The following is a 21,973-nucleotide window of genomic DNA, read 5'->3' as shown; positions in this document are numbered from 1 at the left end:
ACTTTGTATCCCAACTTCAAAAGGCCCCTCTCCAGACCAGACATCCCCTCTCTACTTACTTGTCTCAGGGATGATTGAGTCCAGGCCCTGGGGGTCATGGAGGTCCTGGCAGGGGGCATCCTCCTTTACCCCATTCTCCCGGGAGGGGCTGCTTGCCTGTCCTGGCACCGTGGCTGGAACTGGGGTATCACTGGGGGGAACCTCATTCCCCTCTGCTATCTCCTGGGCCCCCTCAGCCTAGAAACAAACACAGTGGCAGGGTGTCAGTTGGGGTAATGGAACAGGGGTTTCAGTGTGTGTACAGTAGGACAAGTGGGACAATAACAAAAAGAGTACTCAAAGAAAACAGGCGCTGACGTTGTCTTCAAATGGTAAGAAACTCATTAAACCTATTGCAGTACCAGGGTGAGTGGTTTAACGGTATCAAATCAAGTGGAAAATAAAGAGCTTATATTAAATCAAAAATGTTAGATGAGGAATATAACCTTCAGCTATATTTAACAATCGGAATAATAATAATCAGAATCTTTAGACTGGGGTTTAGGAGTACGGTATGTCAGGGTCCATAAATCATGTGTCTCTATTTCACAAAAAGACTACAATGGAAGGGATCAATGACAAAATCCAGGTGGATTTAGATAGTTGGTATTTCAATATATTTCAAACCCATGTTTTTTTTGACCATTTTTCATTCAAAGGAAATGTTCCTGCCGAAATCACAGAGAGTACCAGAACAACTATGATGTAAACATGGACTGGTCAAGTGTTGTGTAAGATGATAGGCATGTGTAGGCATACTACAACATCTCTGAAACAGACCTACAGCACCTTACTGTCATTATATTCTCAACTGTATACAAGTATTGTTGAGATGAAATCCTAAAGAATGTGATGGAGGACCAACTGAGAACATGTCCCGTCGTGTGTGTTTATGATCAACTATGTACTCTCTATGCATTGTAGAAAGATCAAGTTCATTCCCAGTGCCAGAGGAGATGAATGGTGCAGCCATTGAGATGATGGTCATGTGACTGATATTATGGACTGTGATAGGCTGAGGGGACAGGCGACATCACACTAGATAGGACTGGCTGATGCACAGACATCCCCTACCCACCTAGATGGTTGTAAAAAGATGGAGGGTCCCTAGGAGAGGAGCCATAGTAGTTCCTTCCTGTATTACCAGCCTCTCCTCTTGGTTACCCTCACTCCCCTCACACATGTCCTCTTCTGGGGGAATCAGTCTGTGTCTGACCCTCATTCCCCCTCATCTCCCCACTGTAAGGGTGCACATTCCCCTCCTCTTCTCTCTCTCTCTCCTCCACCCCAACTCCCCCCTTCCATCACCCGGTCTTTCTCTGTTGCTCAGACTAGAACTGCTATGTCTGAAGGTCCAGTCTTCCCACATCTCCAAGGAGGAGAAACGGGGGAGGAGGGAGGGAGATTCTTGAGGTGCCACATGAAGAGAGAACCATGCTGTCAACAGTCATTAGTAAAACACCTCCCAGCGTCTTCAAGTGTTGTTATGAACACAGTGAGGAAAGAGTACAGAGAAACTAAACACAATGCTCCCCCCCATTGCTTATTTTTATTTATCTCTCTCCCAATTCAATTCAATTCAATTCAATTCAATTCAAGGGGCTTTATTGGCATGGGAAACATGTGTTAACATTGCCAAAGCAATGTCTCTCTCAATTCAATTCAAGGGCTTTATTGGCATGGGAAATATGTGTAAACATTGCCAAAGCAAGTGAGGTAGACAACATACAAAATGAATATATAAAGTGAAAAACAACAAAAATGAACAGTAAACATTACACATACAGAAGTTTCAAAACAATAAAGACATTACAAATGTCATATTATATATATACAGTGTTTTAGTCTCTGTCTCTCTCTGTCTGTCTTTCCCTCTGTCTCTCTCACTTTATCTCTCTCTCCCTGTCTCTGTCTCTCCCTCTCTCACTGTATCTCTCTCTCTGTCTCTCTCACTTTATCTCTCTCTCCCTCTGTCTCTGTCTCTCCCTCTCTCACTGTATCTCTCTCTCTGTCTCTCTCACTTTATCTCTCTCTCTCTCTCTGTCTCTCAATTCAATTCAAGGGGCTTTATTGGCATGGGAAACATGTGTTAACATTGCCAAAGCAATGTCTCTCTCTCTGTCTCTCCCTCTGTCTCTCTCTCTCTCTCACTTTATCTCTCTCTCTCTCCCTCTCTGTCTCTCTCTCTCCCCCTCTGTATCTCTCTCTCTGTATCTGTCTCTCTCACTTTCTCTCTCTCTCTCCCTCTGTCTCTCTCACTTTATCTCTCTCTCTCTCTCTCTCTGTATCTGTCTCTCTCACTTTCTCTCTCTCTCCCTCGTTTCTCTCTCTCTGTCTCTCTCACTTTATCTCTCTCTCCCTCTGTCTCTCTCTCTCTGTCTCTCTCACTTTATCTCTCTCTCTCTCTCCCTCAGTCTCTCTCCCTCTGTCTCTCACTTTCTCTCTCTCTCTTTGTCTCTCTTTGTCTCTCTCACTTTTTGTCTCTCTCACTTTTGTCTCTCTCTCTCTCTTTGTCTCTCTCACACACACACACACACACACACACACACACACACACACACACACACACACACACACACACACACACACACACACACACACAAACAAACAAGCAAAATAGTGGGGAGCAACACATTCCACAGCCGATATTGTCCACAGTGTAATAACGTGGCTTGACCATCGGTCAGTAAACAGGGCCAGATACTACTTAATAACGTGGCTTGACCATCGGTCAGTAAACAGGGCCAGATACTACTTAATAACGTGGCTTGACCATCGGTCAGTAAACAGGGCCAGATACTACTTAATAACGTGTCTTGACCATCGGTGTAAACAGGGCCAGATACTACTTAATAACGTGTCTTGACCATCGGTCAGTAAACAGGGCCAGATACTACTTAATAACGTGTCTTGACCATCGGTCAGTAAACAGGGCCAGATACTACTTAATAACGTGGCTTGACCATCGGTCAGTAAACAGGGCCAGATACTACTTAATAACGTGGCTTGACCATCGGTCAGTAAACAGGGCCAGATACTACTTAATAACGTGGCTTGACCATCGGTCAGTAAACAGGGCCAGATACTACTTAATAACGTGTCTTGACCATCGGTCAGTAAACAGGGCCAGATACTACTTAATAACGTGTCTTGACCATCGGTCAGTAAACAGGGCCAGATACTACTTAATAACGTGTCTTGACCATCGGTCAGTAAACAGGGCCAGATACTACTTAATAACGTGGCTTGACCATCGGTCAGTAAACAGGGCCAGACTTACCGTACCTGTTGGCTATCTTCCCTTAAATGTTTTTCAGAATGTCATTTCATTGTGTTGATCACATTTCCAAGTTGTTATCTCGACTATGCCATTTGATACAGGCTGAACATCTGACATGCAGTAAACCTACGAGACTAAACCAGGCTGAACATCTCAGACGTACGAGACTAAACCAGGCTGAACATCTGACATGAAGCAGACGTACGAGACTAAACCAGGCTGAACATAATCAGACTTACGAGACTAAACCAGGCTGAACATCTGACATGCAGCAGATGTACGAGACTCAACCAGGCTGAAAATATCAGACGTACGAGACTAAACCAGGCTGAACATCTGACATGCAGTAAACCTACGAGACTAAACCAGGCTGAACATATCAGACGTACGAGACTAATCCAGGCTGAACATCTGACATGCAGCAGACTAAACTGTAATGTGTATGTTAGTAGGAGTACAAAGTTACTCAGTATGAGGTTCCTCTGTCTGGTGACCTCACCTCGATGTTGCCACCGCCGGGCCCGTGACACAGGTTGTCCATTGAACCCACTTTGGATTTAGCCTTATCCTTGAAGTTCACTTTCTGGGACTCGATCTTCACATCGCCGCCCCCTGCAGGACACACACAGTCACTGCACAGGTCTGAGGAATATATCAGTTGGTGATTATGGATGTTTTGTTTAATCTTTATAATCATCTTTGGTAGTCATGTTTGAATGTTCCTTGATTACTTTTGGATTTCATCTATCAATATTTGTATAGAGTTGAGAAGATAATGACAGTAAGGTGCTGTGGTCAATCAAACCCATAGAGATACATTAATTACTGTGTACATACAGGATGACAACTCAACAGGTCTATCCAAGAAAACCTTACCAGGCTTGTGTTTGATGTTGGCCTTGGAGCCACACTTTGATGTCACTTTGCTTAAGTCCACCTTTTTGTTGAGTATCTGAACCTGCAAACCGTACAACAGACCCAGTTACACACACTGAAGAGATCCTTCATGAAAATCGGTCAAAGAGCCATGGCAGCCATCTTCTTCGCCGTGCAGTTGAATCTATTTACCTTTATCATCAGCCATCTGTTCTGTACTGCCCCTTCTACCAATGTGTCCAGCGTATACAGTACAGTAGCAATAAGAGCACAACCAATCAAAGGAGGAAGTATGCATGGAGAGCCAATCAGAGTTGAGTGTCTGTGCAGGTCAGAGGTCAGACAGGGAAGGGTGGTGTTTGGTGTTGAGTGAGTTAGAGAGACAGAGACAGGAGAAGTCTAAGCCAAGGGCAGTAGCAGGCACTGCAGAGGAGGGTTATCTAGAGCTACCATGCTGGCTGAAAAAAATATATCACACAACAGCCTCTTGTCGCCAATGTCCAAAAACAACAGAAAGAAAAAAAACTGTGATTGAGTGACGTGTCTCTGGGCCTCTCGCTTGGACCAGCAGTCTAAGGCGTTACTACAGACCCGGGTTCATTCCGGGGCTGTGCCACAACCGGCCGTGGCCGGGAGTCCCGTAGGACGGAGCACAATTGGCCCAGCGTTGTTCGGGTTAGGGGAGGGTCGCCAGTTGAACGGTGTTTCCTCCGACACATTGGTGCGGCTGGCTTCTAGGTTAAGCTGGCGGATGTTAAGGGGCGTGGTTAGGTGGGTCATGTTTTGGAGGACGCATGACCCCACCTTCGCCTCTCCCGAGCCCGTTGGGGAGTTGCAGCGATGAGGAAAGATTGAAAATTGGGGCCACCAAAATACAGTGGGGCAAAAAAGTTTTGGTCCTGGAGTCGCCTAGCCAGTCTCCAGATCTCAACCCTATAGAAAATGTTTGAAAGGAGCTGAAAGTCCATGTTGCCCAGCAACAGCCCCAAAACATCACTGCTCTAGAGGAGATCTGCATGGAGGAATGAGCCAAAATACCAGCAACCGTGTGTGAAAACCTTGTGAAGACTTACAGAAAACGTTTGACCTCTGTCATTGCAAACAAAGGGTATATAACAAAGTATTGAGATAAACTTTTGTTATTGACCAAATACTTATTTTCCACCATAATTTGCAAATAAATTCATTAAAAATCCTACAATGTGATTTTCTGATTTTTTTTTCTCATTTTGTCTGTCATAGTTGAAGTGTACCTATGATGAAAATTACAGGCCTCTCTCATCTTTTTAAGTGGGAGAACTTGCACAATTGGTGGCTGACTAAATACTTTTTTGCCCCACTGTATATATACATTTAATTGAAAAAATAAATATATAATTGCGTTCAGGCAATGACGTGCCAGTGCCAAAAGGGGGCACCACTGTAGCATTTCCGAGACTGGAACAGAATCCTGACAATAAATGTCAATTGCAGGACAGTGACTCAGATCATTTGAGTCAGGTTCTTGAAAAAGGTCTCCAACCGAAAAGTCTACAATAAACGGGCGGGAGTTATTATTTTTTGTATCAGTCTAGTTCAGCCTGTCTCAAACCTGTTCCAGCAGAGGCTTCAGTAGACTAATAAATAAAACCCTCCGTGGTATTTATTGGTCATGACGTGCGGTCGGTCGTATGGGGTTGGGGGCCATTGAAGCTAAGCTGCAATCCGGTACTAACCTTCCCTCCACCAGGAACATGCTTGATATTGTCCTTGGAACCCAAGCGTGAGGTGACGTGGCTGAAGTCCAGCTTTTTGGTGACTATCTGAACCTACAAACACAGCATAGCAGGCAAAGAGGAAGAGTAGGGTCACCGTGGGGGTTAAGGTTAGAGGGAAGGTCGGGATAGTGCTGTGACGAGGAAGGAAGAGAAGTGTGCAGAAACATCGAGAGGCCACAGACAGAGAGGTGTATTAAGTCACACATGCGGGTCCCACATCCACACCTGCCCTTTGAGGACGCTCAATTGCTGCCGTATTGAAACAGACCCCTCTTTAAATGGGATTGTATGATAGTGATGCTTCCTCCTGTTGCGTATTGTATGTTGTTGCTAATATACTTGTGTTGTTACGAGTGCTAATTACAAGAACTGTGGTGATATTGCTATGTATATTGCTATGTATATTGCTATGTATATTGCTATGTATATTGCTATGTATATGTATATTGTATATTGCTATGTATATTGCTATATATATTGCTATGTATATTGTATATTGCTATGTATATTGCTATGTATATTGCTATGTATATTGTATATTGCTATGTATATTGTATATTGCTATGTATATTGCTATGTATACTGCTATGTATATTGCTATGTATATTGCTATGCATATTGCTATGTATATTGCTATGTATATTGTATATTGCTATGTATATTGCTATGTATATTGCTATGTATATTGCTATGCATATTGCTATGTATATTGCTATGTATATTGTTATGTATATTGCTATGTATATTGTTATGTATATTGCTATGTATATTGCTATGTATATTGCTATGCATATTGCTATGCATATTGCTATGTATATTGCTATGTATATTGCTATGCATATTGCTATGTATATTGCTATGCATATTGCTATGTATATTGCTATGCATATTGCTATGCATATTGTATTTTGCTATGTATATTGTATATTGCTATGTATATTGGTATGCATATTGCTATGTATATTGGTATGCATATTGCTATGTATATTGCTATGTATATTGTATTTTGCTATGTATATTGTATATTGCTATGTATATTGGTATGCATATTGCTATGTATATTGGTATGCATATTGCTATGTATATTGGTATGCATATTGCTATGTATATTGGTATGCATATTGCTATGTATATTGGTATGCATATTGCTATGTATATTGGTATGCATATTGCTATGTATATTGCTATGTATATTGGTATGTATATTGCTATGTATATTGGTATGTATATTGCTATGTATATTGTATTTTGCTATGTATATTGTATATTGCTATGTATATTGGTATGCATATTGCTATGTATATTGGTATGTATATTGCTATGTATATTGCTATGCATATTGCTATGTATATTGGTATGCATATTGCTATGTATATTGGTATGTATATTGCTATGTATATTGGTATGTATATTGCTATGCATATTGCTATGTATATTGGTATGTATATTGCTATGTATATTGCTATGTATATTGCTATGTATATTGCTATGTATATTGCTATGTATATTGGTATGCATATTGCTATGTATATTGGTATGTATATTGCTATGTATATTGGTATGTATATTGCTATGCATATTGCTATGTATATTGCTATGTATATTGCTATGTATATTGCTATGCACCACATTGTTGGTTAAGGAATTGTACCTAAGCGTTTCACGGTAAGGTCAAATCATATTTTATTGTTCACATACACGTGATTGGCAGATGTTATTGCGGGTGTAGCGAAATGCTTGTCTACACCTGTTGTATTCGGCGTATGTGACAAATACAATTTGATTTGATTTGATATGCCCTTTTAATGGTCTTAAGTGGATGGAGTAAGTCACTGTTAGTTTAATAGTCACTCTGATGATATCCAGCCATATTGAGACATTCGTACTTGTTAGCACATAGACCGATAATCACAGTGTGACAAAATGAAATTAGTGCTACGAACCCACAAACCCACAAACCCACAAACCCACTACTTGGATTTAGACAGGAACGTGACAAAACGTCAAACTGTTGACATTTTTGTTAGAAATCACTGCACCCACCTTTGTGCTGAAAGTTAAGTAAATGAACACACACACACACACACACACACACACACACACACACACACACACACACACACACACACACACACACACACACACACACAGCTATCCTTGTGGGAACCAAATAATTGATTCCCATCCAAAATCCTATTAACCCGTAACCCTAAATCTAACCCGTAACCCTAAATCTAACTCGAACCTTAATTATAACCCAATCCTTAATTGTAACCCTAAACCTAAAACTATACCTTACTGTAACTCCTAGCCCTAATCTTGATTCTAACCCTAACCCTAACCCTAAAACTACACCTGACCCTAAACCTAACCCTAAAACTACACCTGACCCTAACCCTAACCCTAAAACTACACCTGACCCTAACCCTAAACCTAGCCGTAAATCCTAAATCGAACCTAAATTCTAACCCTACTTTAACTGTAACTAAACCTAACCCCTAAGCCTAAAATGTCCCCACTTGTCCAAATGTTTCTTGTTTTACTATTCTAGTGAGGAATTCTGGTCCGTAACAAAGGTAGTTAAACAAAAACACACACTAAGCAGTAGGAGGTTTAAGCTCAGATCCTTGACAACCATAGGACACTGGTGGGTATCAATGTGATAATTATAGAGATTTAGTAGAGTGTGACTGAGCAGAACTCAGAAACACATAATGACTTAATGACTGAGAACAGCCCTCAGCAACGACTCTGTCTCAGGGCATTTAACACTATGCGGTAAGGCAGACAGGCACATGTTAAAACCATCAGTCAGGATATACACTGCTCAAAAAAATAAAGGGAACACTAAAATAACACATCCTAGACCTGAATGAATGAAATATTCTTATTAAATACTTTTTTCTTTACATAGTTGAATGTGCTGACAACAAAATCACACAAAAATTATCAATGGAAATCAAATTTATCAACCCATGGATGTCTGGACTTGGAGTCACACTCAAAATTAAAGTGGAAAACCACACTACAGGCTGATCCAACTTTGATGTAATGTCCTTAAAACAAGTCAGAATGAGGCTCAGTAGTGTGTGTGGCCTCCACGTGCCTGTATGACCTCCCTACAACGCCTGGGCATGCTCCTGATGAGGTGGCGGATGGTCTCCTGAGGGATCTCCTCCCAGACCTGGACTAAAGCATCCGCCAACTCCTGGACAGTCTGTGGTGCAACGTGGCGTTGGTGGATGGAGCGAAACATGATGTCCCAGATGTGCTCAATTGGATTCAGGTCTGGGGAACGGACGGGCCAGTCCATAGCATCAATGCCTTCTTCTTGCAGGAACTGCTGACACACTCCAGCCACATGAGGTCTAGCATTGTCTTGCATTAGGAGGAACCCAGGGCCAACAGCACCAGCATATGGTCTCACAAGGGGTCTGAGGATCTCATCTCGGTACCTAATGGCAGTCAGGGTACCTCTGGCGAGCACATGGAGGGCTGTGCGGCCCCCCAAAGAAATGCCACCCCACACCATGACTGACCCACCGCCAAACCGGTCATGCTGGAGGATGTTGCAGGCAGCAGAACGTTCTCCACGGCGTCTCCAGACTGTCACATGTGCTCAGTGTGAACCTGCTTTCATCTGTGAAGAGCACAGGGCGCCAGTGGCGAATTTGCCAATCTTGGTGTTCTCTGGCAAATGCCAAACGTCCTGCACGGTGTTGGGCTGTAAGCACAACCCCCACCTGTGGACGTCGGGCCCTCATACCACCCTCATGGAGTCTGTTTCTGACCATTTGAGCGGACACATGCACATTTGTGGCCTGCTGGAGGTCATTTTGCAGGGCTCTGACAGTGCTTCTCCTGCTCCTCCTTGCAAAAAGGCGGAGGTAGCGGTCCTGCTGCTGGGTTGTTGCCCTCCTACGGCCTCCTCCCCATCTCCTGATGTACTGGCCTGTCTCCTGGTAGCGCCTCCATGCTCTGGACACTACGCTGACAGACACAGCAAACCTTCTTGCCACAGCTCGCATTGATGTGCCATCCTGGATGAGCTGCACTACCTGAGCCACTTGTGTGGGTTGTAGACTCCGTCACATGCTACCACTAGAGTGAAAGCACCGCCAGCATTCAAAAGTGACCAAAACATCACCCAGGAAGCATAGGAACTGAGAAGTGGTCTGTGGTCACCATCTGCAGAACCACTCCTTTATTGGGGGTGTCTTGCTAATTGCCTATAATTTCCACCTGTTGTCTATTATATTTGCGCAACAGCATGTAAAATGTATTGTCAATCAGTGTTGCTTCCAAAGTGGACAGTTTTGATTTCACAGAAGTGTGATTGATTTGGAGTTACATTGTGTTGTTTAAGTGTTCCCTTTATTTTTTTGAGCAGTGTATATATTTGTATATATGCTGTCAAGCAACATTGTCAACATGGACTCCCGTCTCTCTGGCTCTGGTTTGAGCCTTGTGTTACTGTATGAGGTCCTGTGAGGAGTACGCCATCCGATCTGGTATCCCATGTACCATTCTTCCATATCTCAACAATCACTGTGTTTTTGAGGTGAAACCTGAAATACAACATGAATCAGAACGGTTGTATTTTAAACGCTTGTTTCTTTTCTGTGGTCCGCTGCCACGAAATCTCACATTGATGATAAACTCCAGAGAGATGAGAGCTGTCTGACTGTAAACACACTGGTGTGTAGTCCACTGTGAGTGCTGTCTGACTGTAAACACACTGGTGTGAGCTCCACTGTGAGTGCTGTCTGACTGTAAACACACTGATGTGTAGTCCACTGTGAGCGCTGTCTGGCTGTAAACACACTGGTGTAGAGTCCACTGTGAGCGCTGTCTGGCTGTAAACAAACTGGTGTGTAGTCCACTGTGAGCGCTGTCTGGCTGTAAACACACTGGTGTGTAGTCCACTGTGAGCGCTGTCTGGCTGTAAACAAACTGGTGTGTAGTCCACTGTGAGGTCACACCAGTGAATCATGACTCTCTTTTCAGGCTTCATTCTCACAATGGAAAAGTCAGGAACAGTGTCAGTCGGTCGGTCAGTCACTTGTTCATCTACTTTTAGACAGCAGTCCGTCAGTCCATGCAGTGAATGAGGGACAATCAGAGAATGAGTGAGTGCATGTGCTTCCGTGTGTGAAGAATGAAATGTGGCACAAAAAAACCCCGCAATGTTTTCATTAACAAACAGAAGGCGGAGAGCAGCTTGGGGAAGAATGGAGGAGATATAAACAGTTTGGGGAAGGTTGAAGGAGATATGAAAAGACACTTTAGAAGACAATGACAAGAGTAGTAAACAGAGAGGAGTAAACAGAGGATAAGAGAGAGAGTAGTAAACAGAGAGTAGTAAACAGAGGGTAGTAAACAGAGAGTCGTAGTAAATAGAGAGTAGTAAACAGAGGGTAAGCGAGAGAGTCGTAAACAGAGGGTAGTAAACAGAGAGTCGTAAACAGAGAGTAGTAAACAGAGGGTAAGCGAGAGAGTAGTAAACAGAGGGTAGTAAACAGAGGGTAAGAGAGAGTAGTAAACAGAGTAGTAAACACAGAGTAGTAAACAGAGAGTAGTAAATAGAGGATAGTAAACAGAGAGTAGTAAACAGAGGATAGTAAACAGACAGTAGTAAACAGTGAGTAAGAGAGAGAATATTAAACAGAGAGTAGTAAACAGACAGTAGTAAACAGAGAGTAGTAAACAGAGAGTAGTAAACAGAGAGTTGTAAACAGAGAGTAGTAAACAGAGAGTAGTAAACAGAGAGTAGTAAACAGAGAGTAAGCGAGAGAGAGTAGTAAACAGAGGATAGTAAACAGAGAGTAGTAAACAGTGAGTAAGAGAGAGAATATTAAACAGAGAGTAGTAAACAGACAGTAGTAAACAGAGAGTAGTAAACAGAGAGTAGTAAACAGAGAGTTGTAGTAAACAGAGAGTAGTAAAAAGAGAGAGTAGTAGTAAACAGAGGGTAGTAAACAGAGAGTAGTAAACAGAGAGTAAGAGAGAGAATATTAAACAGAGAGTAGTAAACAGAGAGTCGTAAACAGAGAGTCGTAGTAAATAGAGAGTTGTAGTAAACAGAGAGTCGTAGTAAATAGAGAGTATTCATAAACAGAGAGTCGTAAACAGAGTCGTAGTAAACAGAGAGTCGTAAACAGAGAGTCGTAAACAGAGAGTCGTAGTAAACAGAGAGTCATAAACAGAGAGTCGTAAACAGAGAGTCGTAGTAAACAGAGAGTCGTAGTAAACAGAGAGTCGTAAACAGAGAGTCGTAGTAAACAGAGAGTCGTAAACAGAGAGTCGTAAACAGAGAGTCGTAGTAAACAGAGAGTCGTAAACAGAGAGTAGTAAACAGAGTCGTAGTAAACAGAGAGTCGTAAACAGAGAGTTGTAAACAGAGAGTCGTAAACAGAGAGTCGTAGTAAACAGAGAGTCGTAGTAAACAGAGTCGTAGTAAACAGAGAGTCGTAGTAAACAGAGAGTAAGAGAGAGAATATTAAACAGAGAGTAGTAAACAGAGAGTCGTAAACAGAGAGTAGTAAACAGAGAGTCGTAGTAAACAGAGAGTAAGAGAGAGAATATTAAACAGAGAGTAGTAAACAGAGAGTCGTAGTAAACAGAGAGTCGTAAACAGAGAGTCGTAAACAGAGAGTCGTAGTAAACAGAGAGTCGTAGTAAACAGAGTCGTAGTAAACAGAGAGTCGTAGTAAACAGAGAGTAAGAGAGAGAATATTAAACAGAGAGTAGTAAACAGAGAGTCGTAAACAGAGAGTAGTAGTAAACAGAGAGTCGTAAACAGAGAGTAGTAAACAGAGAGTCGTAGTAAACAGAGAGTCGTAGTAAACAGAGTAGTAAATAGAGAGAATATTAAACAGAGAGTCGTAAACAGAGAGTAGTAAACAGAGAGTAAGAGAGAGAATATTAAACAGAGAGTAGTAAACAGAGAGTAAGAGAGAATATTAAACAGAGAGTCGTAGTAAACAGAGAGGCGTAGTACACAGAGAGTAAGAGAGAGAATATTAAACAGAGAGTAGTAAACAGAGAGTAAGAGAGAATATTAAACAGAGAGTAGTAAACAGAGAGTAAGAGAGAATATTAAACAGAGAGTCGTAGTAAACAGAGAGGCGTAGTACACAGAGAGTAAGAGAGAGAATATTAAACAGAGAGTAGTAAACAGAGAGTAAGAGAGAATATTAAACAGAGAGTCGTAGTAAACAGAGAGTCGTAGTAAACAGAGAGTCATAGCAAACAGAGAGTCGTAGCAAACAGAGAGGCGTAGCAAACAGAGAGGCGTAGTAAACAGAGAGGCGTAGTAAACAGAGAGTCATAGCAAACAGAGAGTCATAGCAAACAGAGAGTCATAGTAAACAGAGAGTCATAGCAAACAGAGAGTCATAGCAAACAGAGAGTCGTAGTAAACAGAGAGTCATAGCAAACAGAGAGTCGTAGTAAACAGAGAGGCGTAGTAAACAGAGAGTAAGAGAGAGAGTAGTAAACAGAGAGTAGTAAATAGAGAGTAAGAGAGAGAGTAGTAAACAGAGAGTAGTAAATAGAGAGTAAGAGAGAGAGTAGTAAACAGAGAGGCATAGTAAACAGAGAGTCGTAGTAAACAGAGAGGCGTAGTAAACAGAGTAAGAGAGAGAGTAGTAAACAGAGAGTAGTAAATAGAGAGTAAGAGAGAGAGTAGTAAACAGAGAGTAGTAAATAGAGAGTCATAAACAGAGGGTAAGAGAGATGGGGGTGAGAGATGGGGGTGAACTCACTTTGGCCTGTCTGGTCTCTTTGGAGGAGGAGCCTTGGCCCAGGGCGTCGCTCCTGCCAGAGACCTGGGGAGACAAGGCCCACCTTGGGTCAATACTACACACAGGAAAATCAACGGAGGGGTGGAGAGAGGAAGGGAGGGGGGTAGGGAGGAGAGGGGGTTGCAGGACTACCTCCTCTAATTTGAGGATGTATCCAAAACAGCAGGGCTATGTTTATTTCAGAGAAGGTGCATGCCTGTGTTACTGGGCACATGCAGTTTGGGGTCCATAGCTCAACATGTGGAACCATATTTCTATCAACGTTGGTTATTGGTTAGTCCAACATTAGACTTGGTCATTCCATCATGTTGACACTTGACAGTAGAAGTGAAAGGTATAGTATAAGGGGACAGACAGGAAAAATAAAGTGAGAGGTGAAGTTGTACAGAGGTTAGATTCAGAGAATGGGGTGAGATGTCAGGATGGATGCAAGATGGTCAATGGAATCAAATGGAGATTTATGGCGGAAGTCACAGAGTTAACTGAGGTTAACTGGGAAACATTTTGAATTAAAATAGAACACAAGTTTGGACCAGTTACTAGCTGGGACCAGTTACGAGATGGGACCAGTTACTAGATGGGACCAGTTACTAGATGGGACCAGTTACTAGCTGGGACCAGTTACTAGATGGGACCAGTTACTAGGTGAAACCAGTTACTAGGTGGGACCAGTTACTAGCTGGGACCAGTTACTAGGTGGGACCAGTTACTAGGTGGGACCAGTTACTAGATGGGACCAGTTACTAGGTGGGACCAGTTACTAGGTGGGACCAGTTACTAGGTGGGACCAGTTACTAGGTGGGACCAGTTACTAGATGGGACCAGTTACTAGGTGGGACCAGTTACTAGGTGGGACCAGTTACTAGGTGGGACCAGTTACTAGGTGGGACAAGTTACTAACTGGGACCAGTTACTAGCTGGGAGAAGATACCAGCAGGAGGGGGTTGTTAACTGGGAATGCGGGATGTGGTGTTAGGAGCAGGGTACTATGGGAAAATAGCTTGTTAACTGGGGCATCATCTACTGAACATAACCTGGCTGTAGGAGGTAAAGCCATTAGATGGTCAACATGGAGAACCCTACAGAATATTAGAACAACAGTGTCTGTAAAGCAAGGCCATCTGTGAAACAGAATACCTAATGTATAAAACCCAACCTGGCTCATCAACATGGTATCCCCCCCCCAATACCCAAAAGCACCCCCTCCATCACTGATGCACGACTCCCTACCTTCCCCCCTCCGGGCTGGTACTTCATGTTGTCCGTGGAGCCGATCTTGGAGCGCACGTTGCGGATGTCAGGTGCGGGGGCTGTGCTTGGGTGGGAGGTGGTCCCCGAGGCACTGACATTGCCCCAGGTGGTGTTAGAGGTGGGACGGGGGGGACGGGGCCCAGGGGGCTTCTTCTCTGGTACTGTGGAGGAGGGGTGGGGGCTGGTTTGGTGGTGGTGGGGCGGACACGGGGGGTGGCATTGGTGCTGGTCCGGGGCCGGGTGGAGTCAGCTAGAGGATGAGGAAGAGGAGGAGGAGGAGGAGGAGGAAGAGGAGGGAGGAGGAGGAGAGAGAGGAGGAAGAGGAGGAGGGGGAGCAGGAGGAGGAGAGAAAGGAGGAAGAGGAGGGAGGAGGAGGAGAGAGAGGAGGAAGAGGAGGGAGGAGGAGAAGAGAGAGGAGGAGGAAGAGGAGGGAGAGGAGGTGAGAGAGGAAGAGGAGGAGGGAGAGGAGGAGGAAGAGGGAAAAGTAAACAGATAAATGATATACAGTGCCCTCTGTAATCATTGGAACAGCGACATGTTTGTTATTTTGGCTCTGTACTTCAGAACTTTTTACAGTTTTTACAGACACACAAATATCATACCCCCAAGACATGCTAACCTCTCACCATTACAATAACAGGGGAGGTTAGCATTTTATATCATACCTCCAAGACATGCTAACCTCTCACCATTACAATAACTGGGGAGGTTAGCATTTTATATCATACCCCCAAGACATGCTAACCTCTCACCATTACAATAACTGGAGAGGTTAGCATTTTATATAATACCCCCAAGACATGCTAACCTCTCACCATTACAATAACTGGGGAGGTTAGCATTTTATATCATACCCCTAAGACATGCTAACCTCTCACCATTACAATAACTGGGGAGGTTAGCATTTTATATCATACCCCCAAGACATACTAACCTATCACCATTACAATAACTGGGGAGATTAGCATTTTATATCATACCCCCAAGACATGCTAACCTCTCACCATTACAATAACTGGGGAGATTAGCATTACTGGGGGGTATGATATTGGTGCGTCTGTACTCATAATTATGTACTCATAATACTCATAATTATTCACTATTCATCCAGGACTATCTGAAATCAGGGTAGAATCCACATTAATGTGTTTAGAAACATATTATATTCTTATTTACAATAAAAGTGACTGCAAAATGACACAATACATTATTTACCATTCATTTCTATTGGGCAAAAAAGAATGTGAAACACAACCCAAAACAAACTGCAAATGAATCCAACAAGTTTGTAGAGTCACAAGCTTGATGTAATCATTGCGTGCTGGGAATATGGGACCAATTACTAAACTTTTGACTACTTTAATACACATTAGTGAATTTGCCCCAAAACTTTTGGTCCCGTAAAATGGGTGGACAATGTACAAAAAAATAAGTTTAATTTGGGAACGGCTCACCTGACATGGATGAAAATACTCTCAAATGAAAGCTGACCGTCTGCACTTTAACCTCATAGTCAGTGTACCATTTGAAAACCAGAAAACATGTGTCACTGTCAGTCCAATAATTACAGAGGGCACTGTAGGTCAGCTCAGAGTATAAACCAGACAGGACCACAGTAAACCCCAGTATAAACCAGACAGGACCACTGTAAACCCCAGTATAAATCAGGCAGGACCACAGTAAACCCCAGTATAAATCAGACAGGACCACTGTAAACCCCAGTATAAATCAGGCAGGACCACAGTAAACCCCAGTATAAACCAGACAGGACCACTGTAAACCCCAGTATAAACCAGACAGGACCACAGTAAACCCCAGTATAAACCAGACAGGACCACTGTAAACCCCAGTATAAACCAGACAGGACCACTGTAAACCCCAGTATAAACCAGACAGGACCACTGTAAACCCCAGTATAAACCAGACAGGACCACTGTAAACCCCAGTATAAATCAGACAGGACCACAGTAAACCCCAGTATAAATCAGGCAGGACCACTGTAAACCCCAGTATAAATCAGGCAGGACCACAGTAAACCAGACAGGACCACAGTAAACCCCAGTATAAACCAGACAGGACCACAGTAAACCCCAGTATAAACCAGACAGGACCACTGTAAACCCCAGTATAAACCAGACAGGACCACTGTAAACCCCAGTATAAACCAGACAGGACCACAGTAAACCCCAGTATAAATCAGACAGGACCACAGTAAACCCCAGTATAAACCAGACAGGACCACTGTAAACCCCAGTATAAACCAGACAGGACCACAGTAAACCCCAGTATAAATCAGACAGGACCACAGTAAACCCCAGTATAAACCAGACAGGACCACTGTAAACCCCAGTATAAATCTGGCAGGACCACAGTAAACCCCAGTATAAACCAGACAGGACCACTGTAAACCCCAGTATAAATCAGTATAAACCAGACAGGACCAGGCAGGACCACTGTAAACCCCAGTAAACCAGACAGGACCACTGTAAACCCCAGTATAAACCAGACAGGACCACTGTAAACCCCAGTATAAACCAGACAGGACCACAGTAAACCCCAGTATAAACCAGACAGGACCACAGTAAACCCCAGTATAAACCAGACAGGACCACTGTAAACCCCAGTATAAACCAGACAGGACCACTGTAAACCCCAGTATAAATCAGACAGGACCACAGTAAACCCCAGTATAAACCAGACAGGACCACTGTAAACCCCAGTATAAACCAGACAGGACCACAGTAAACCCCAGTATAAACCAGACAGGACCACAGTAAACCCCAGTATAAACCAGACAGGACCACTGTAAACCCCAGTATAAACCAGACAGGACCACTGTAAACCCCAGTATAAACCAGACAGGACCACTATAAACCCCAGTATAAACCAGACAGGACCACTGTAAACCCCAGTATAAACCAGACAGGACCACAGTAAACCCCAGTATAAACCAGACAGGACCACTGTAAACCCCAGTATAAACCAGACAGGACCACAGTAATCCCCAGTATAAACCAGACAGGACCACTGTAAACCCCAGTATAAACCAGACAGGACCACTGTAAACCCCAATATAAATTGGGCAAGACCGCAGTAAACCCCATTATAAATCTGGCAGGACCACAGTAAACCCCAGTATAAATCTGGCAGGACCACAGTAAACCCCAGTATAAATCTGGCAGGACCACAGTAAACCCCAGTATAAACCAGACAGGACCACCGTAAACCCCAGTATAAATCAGGCAGGACCACAGTAAAACCCAGTATAAATCTGGCAGGACCACAGTAAACCCCAGTATAAACCAGACAGGACCACTGTAAACCCCAGTATAAACCAGACAGGACCAGAGTAAACCCCAGTATAAACCAGACAGGACCACTGTAAACCCCAGTATAAACCAGACAGGACCACTGTAAACCCCAGTATAAACCAGACAGGACCACTGTAAACCCCAGTATAAACCAGACAGGACCACTGTAAACCCCAGTATAAACCAGACAGGACCACTGTAAACCCCAGTATAAACCAGACAGCACCACTGTAAACCCCAGTATAAAGCAGTATAAACAGGACCACTGTAAACCCCAGTATAAATCAGTAAACCCCAGTATAAACCAGGACCACTGTAAACCCCAGTATAAACCAGACAGGACCACTGTAAACCCCAGTATAAACCAGACAGGACCACTGTAAACCCCAGTATAAACCAGACAGGACCACTGTAAACCCCAGTATAAATCAGGCAGGACCACTGTAAAACCCAGTATAAATCAGGCAGGACCACAGTAAACCCCAGTATAAACCAGACAGGACCACTGTAAACCCCAGTATAAACCAGACAGGACCACTGTAAACCCCAGTATAAACCAGACAGGACCACTGTAAACCTCAGTATAAACCAGACAGGACCACTGTAAACCCCAGTATAAACCAGACAGGACCACTGTAAACCCCAGTATAAACCAGACAGGACCACTGTAAACCCCAGTATAAATCTGGCAGGACCACAGTAAAGCCCAGTATAAACCAGACAGGACCACTGTAAACCCCAGTATAAATCTGGCAGGACCACAGTAAACCCCAGTATAAATCAGACAGGACCACCGTAAACCCCAGTATAAATCAGGCAGGACCACCGTAAACCCCAGTATAAACCAGACAGGACCACTGTAAACCCCAGTATAAATCTGGCAGGACCACAGTAAACCCCAGTATAAACCAGACAGGACCACTGTAAACCCCAGTATAAATCTGGCAGGACCACAGTAAACCCCAGTATAAACCAGACAGGACCACTGTAAACCCCCAGTATAAACCAGACAGGACCACTGTAAACCCCAGTATAAACCAGACAGGACCACTGTAAACCCCAGTATAAACCAGACAGGACCACTGTAAACCCCAGTATAAACCAGACAGGACCACTGTAAACCCCAGTATAAACCAGACAGGACCACTGTAAACCCCAGTAAACCAGACAGGACCATAAATCAGTATGGCAGGACCACAGTAAACCCCAGTATAAACCAGACAGGACCACTGTAAACCCCAGTATAAATCTGGCAGGACCACAGTAAACCCCAGTATAAATCAGACAGGACCACCGTAAACCCCAGTATAAACCAGACAGGACCACTGTAAACCCCAGTATAAATCTGGCAGGACCACAGTAAACCCCAGTATAAACCAGACAGGACCACTGTAAACCCCAGTATAAACCAGACAGGACCACTGTAAACCCCAGTATAAACCAGACAGGACCACTGTAAACCCCAGTATAAACCAGACAGGACCACTGTAAACCCCAGTATAAACCAGACAGGACCACTGTAAACCCCAGTATAAACCAGACAGGACCACTGTAAACCCCAGTATAAACCAGACAGGACCACTGTAAACCCCAGTATAAATCAGACAGGACCACAATAAACCCCAGTATAAACCAGACAGGACCACTGTAAACCCCAGTATAAACCAGACAGGACCACTGTAAACCCCAGTATAAACCAGACAGGACCACTGTAAACCCCAGTATAAACCAGACAGGACCACAGTAAACCCCAGTATAAACCAAACAGGACCACAGTAAACCCTAGAGTGTTGAGATGTAGTGTCAGCAGGGGAAAGTAATCCCTAGAGTGTTGAGATGTAGTGTCAGCAGGGAAAAGTAATCCCTAGAGTGTTGAGATGTAGTGTCAGCAGGGGAAAGTAATCCCTAGAGTGTTGAGATGTAGTGTCAGCAGGGGAAGGTAATCCCTAGAGTGTCACGGCCTGCATGCGTCATCTATGTGTTCCTGCGTGACCACTGTGTCACTCTTCATTTCTGTCCCACTCTGTGCAACAGCCGCCTCTAATCCCCCAGCTGGAGTTACAGTACTGTCTGGCTGAGGGACCTCGTGCTGCCTTTAAAAGGAGGAGAGAGAGAGAGAGAGAGAGTGGAAGAGAGGAGTGTTTCTGTACCTGTTGTTGACTTCAGAGTGCTGGGCTTTATTTCTTCTCCTGGCTTGCTGTCAGTCTTTGATGCTGAGAGGCAAAACAGAAGAGATCGTTCATGATCAGAGCTCAGCCTGTTCCTGTTCCTCCAAACAAACTTGCCAAAGTTTGTTTGGCAAAGCAGTGAAGTCAGGTTGTGGAATGCAGAAACAGTTTTGTACCCTGCTGGCTCGACATCAGACACTTTGAGTCACCAAAATAATTGGTGGCAGTGTGTGTGTGCGCGCGGGTGTGTGTATGCGTGTGTGTGTGTGTGTGTGGGTGTGCACGGGTGTGTGCGTGTGTGTGCGGGTTGCGTACTGTATGCGTGTTCAAAGATGTGTAAGTGTGTGGTATAGAGACTCACCCAGGGGGCGTCTGGTTGGGGGTGTGCTTGTGGTGGTGCGGGGCGCCATGGCTGGTTTACTGGTTGCCGTGGTAGCAGAGACGTTTTTGGGGGCAGCATTTGGAGCCGTGGAGGTGGTGGTCGCCTTTGGTACTAGAGGACGTCTCTCTGTGGTCTGGAGGGAGAGAGAGTGTGTGGTAAACAGAGAGGAAGGAAGGAAGAAAGGAAAAAGAAAGGAAAGAAGGAAAGGAAGGAAGGAAGGAAGGAAGGAAGGAAGGAAGGAAGGAAGGAAGGAAGGAAGGAAGGAAGGAAGGAAGGAAGGAGCTCCACTCTTCAGTCACAAATAATGGAGTACTAAAATTCAATACAAATAAAAGGTTGAATGTATTACGTAGCACTCTAAAAAACTTAAGCTGTGGGAAGGAACCTCCTCGTGGCATCATGTTCATTCAGAAAAACCATTGGATAATGACATATTCGTAAAAAACACTTACCATAAATATGTACTATTTGATGTACAACAAAAAAATCAACAAAATCCTTATAATGTAATTGCACCTTGTAGGATTATTCATGATATCACTCTTATTGCCATCTGTCCTCTGCAATCAGAGCAGAACAAGGGCCAGGTCCCATGGTGTTTTTTGAAGCATTTTCATAATGCACTGCTCTATAGGGTATTTTCACAACAGTGGGCACGTTAAATTGCCTCACCCCTCATGCCCCTGGGATGTTTTTCAGACAAATAAGTTGTGATAATGCCCCTGTTCCTAGTTAAACAGGCCATCACTAGAGGACAATGGCAGATAATTACTGTCTGGAGCATGTGTGGAACTCCTAGTTCATGCTTAGTTACAACTATGGGCCATCATGATGATGGAGTTCCACACATGCTCCAGACAGTAATTATCTGCCATTGTCCTCTAGTGATGGCCAGTAGCGGGCGCTATCATCCATAGAGGGCTGGTGTTTGTCCAGACCTTCGCTCCAACCAAGCAGTAACACACGTGATTCATTCAACTAATCAAAAGTCAAAATAAATCAGATGTGCTTTGGCTTGTCTGGAACAACAGCCTGGACTCACACTGGCCCGCTGTCGAGAAGACTGGGATTCTCTGCCTCTAACCCTATTACAGGGGCTGAGTC

The 21,973-nt window shown here is 43.8% G+C and overlaps 1 protein-coding gene across 1 annotated transcript in view; it reads right to left on the bottom strand.

Moving 5' to 3' along the window:
- The window catches only part of LOC115122204 (microtubule-associated protein 4-like), a 201,373-nt gene that overhangs the window by 4,714 nt on the left and 174,686 nt on the right, over positions 1–21,973 (bottom strand). The window contains 9 exon segments of the mRNA XM_065006905.1: positions 60–237; positions 3,819–3,931; positions 4,196–4,277; positions 5,911–6,003; positions 13,719–13,781; positions 14,988–15,179; positions 15,182–15,258; positions 20,470–20,532; positions 20,849–21,002. Of these exon segments, the coding sequence (XP_064862977.1) occupies positions 60–237; positions 3,819–3,931; positions 4,196–4,277; positions 5,911–6,003; positions 13,719–13,781; positions 14,988–15,179; positions 15,182–15,258; positions 20,470–20,532; positions 20,849–21,002 (1,015 nt within the window).

This window comes from Oncorhynchus nerka, linkage group LG22 (assembly GCF_034236695.1).
Source record: "Oncorhynchus nerka isolate Pitt River linkage group LG22, Oner_Uvic_2.0, whole genome shotgun sequence".
Classification (NCBI taxonomy): domain Eukaryota; kingdom Metazoa; phylum Chordata; class Actinopteri; order Salmoniformes; family Salmonidae; genus Oncorhynchus; species Oncorhynchus nerka.
The sequence above is the reverse complement of the archived record's forward strand: the minus strand, read 5'-3'. Positions and strand labels throughout refer to the sequence as shown.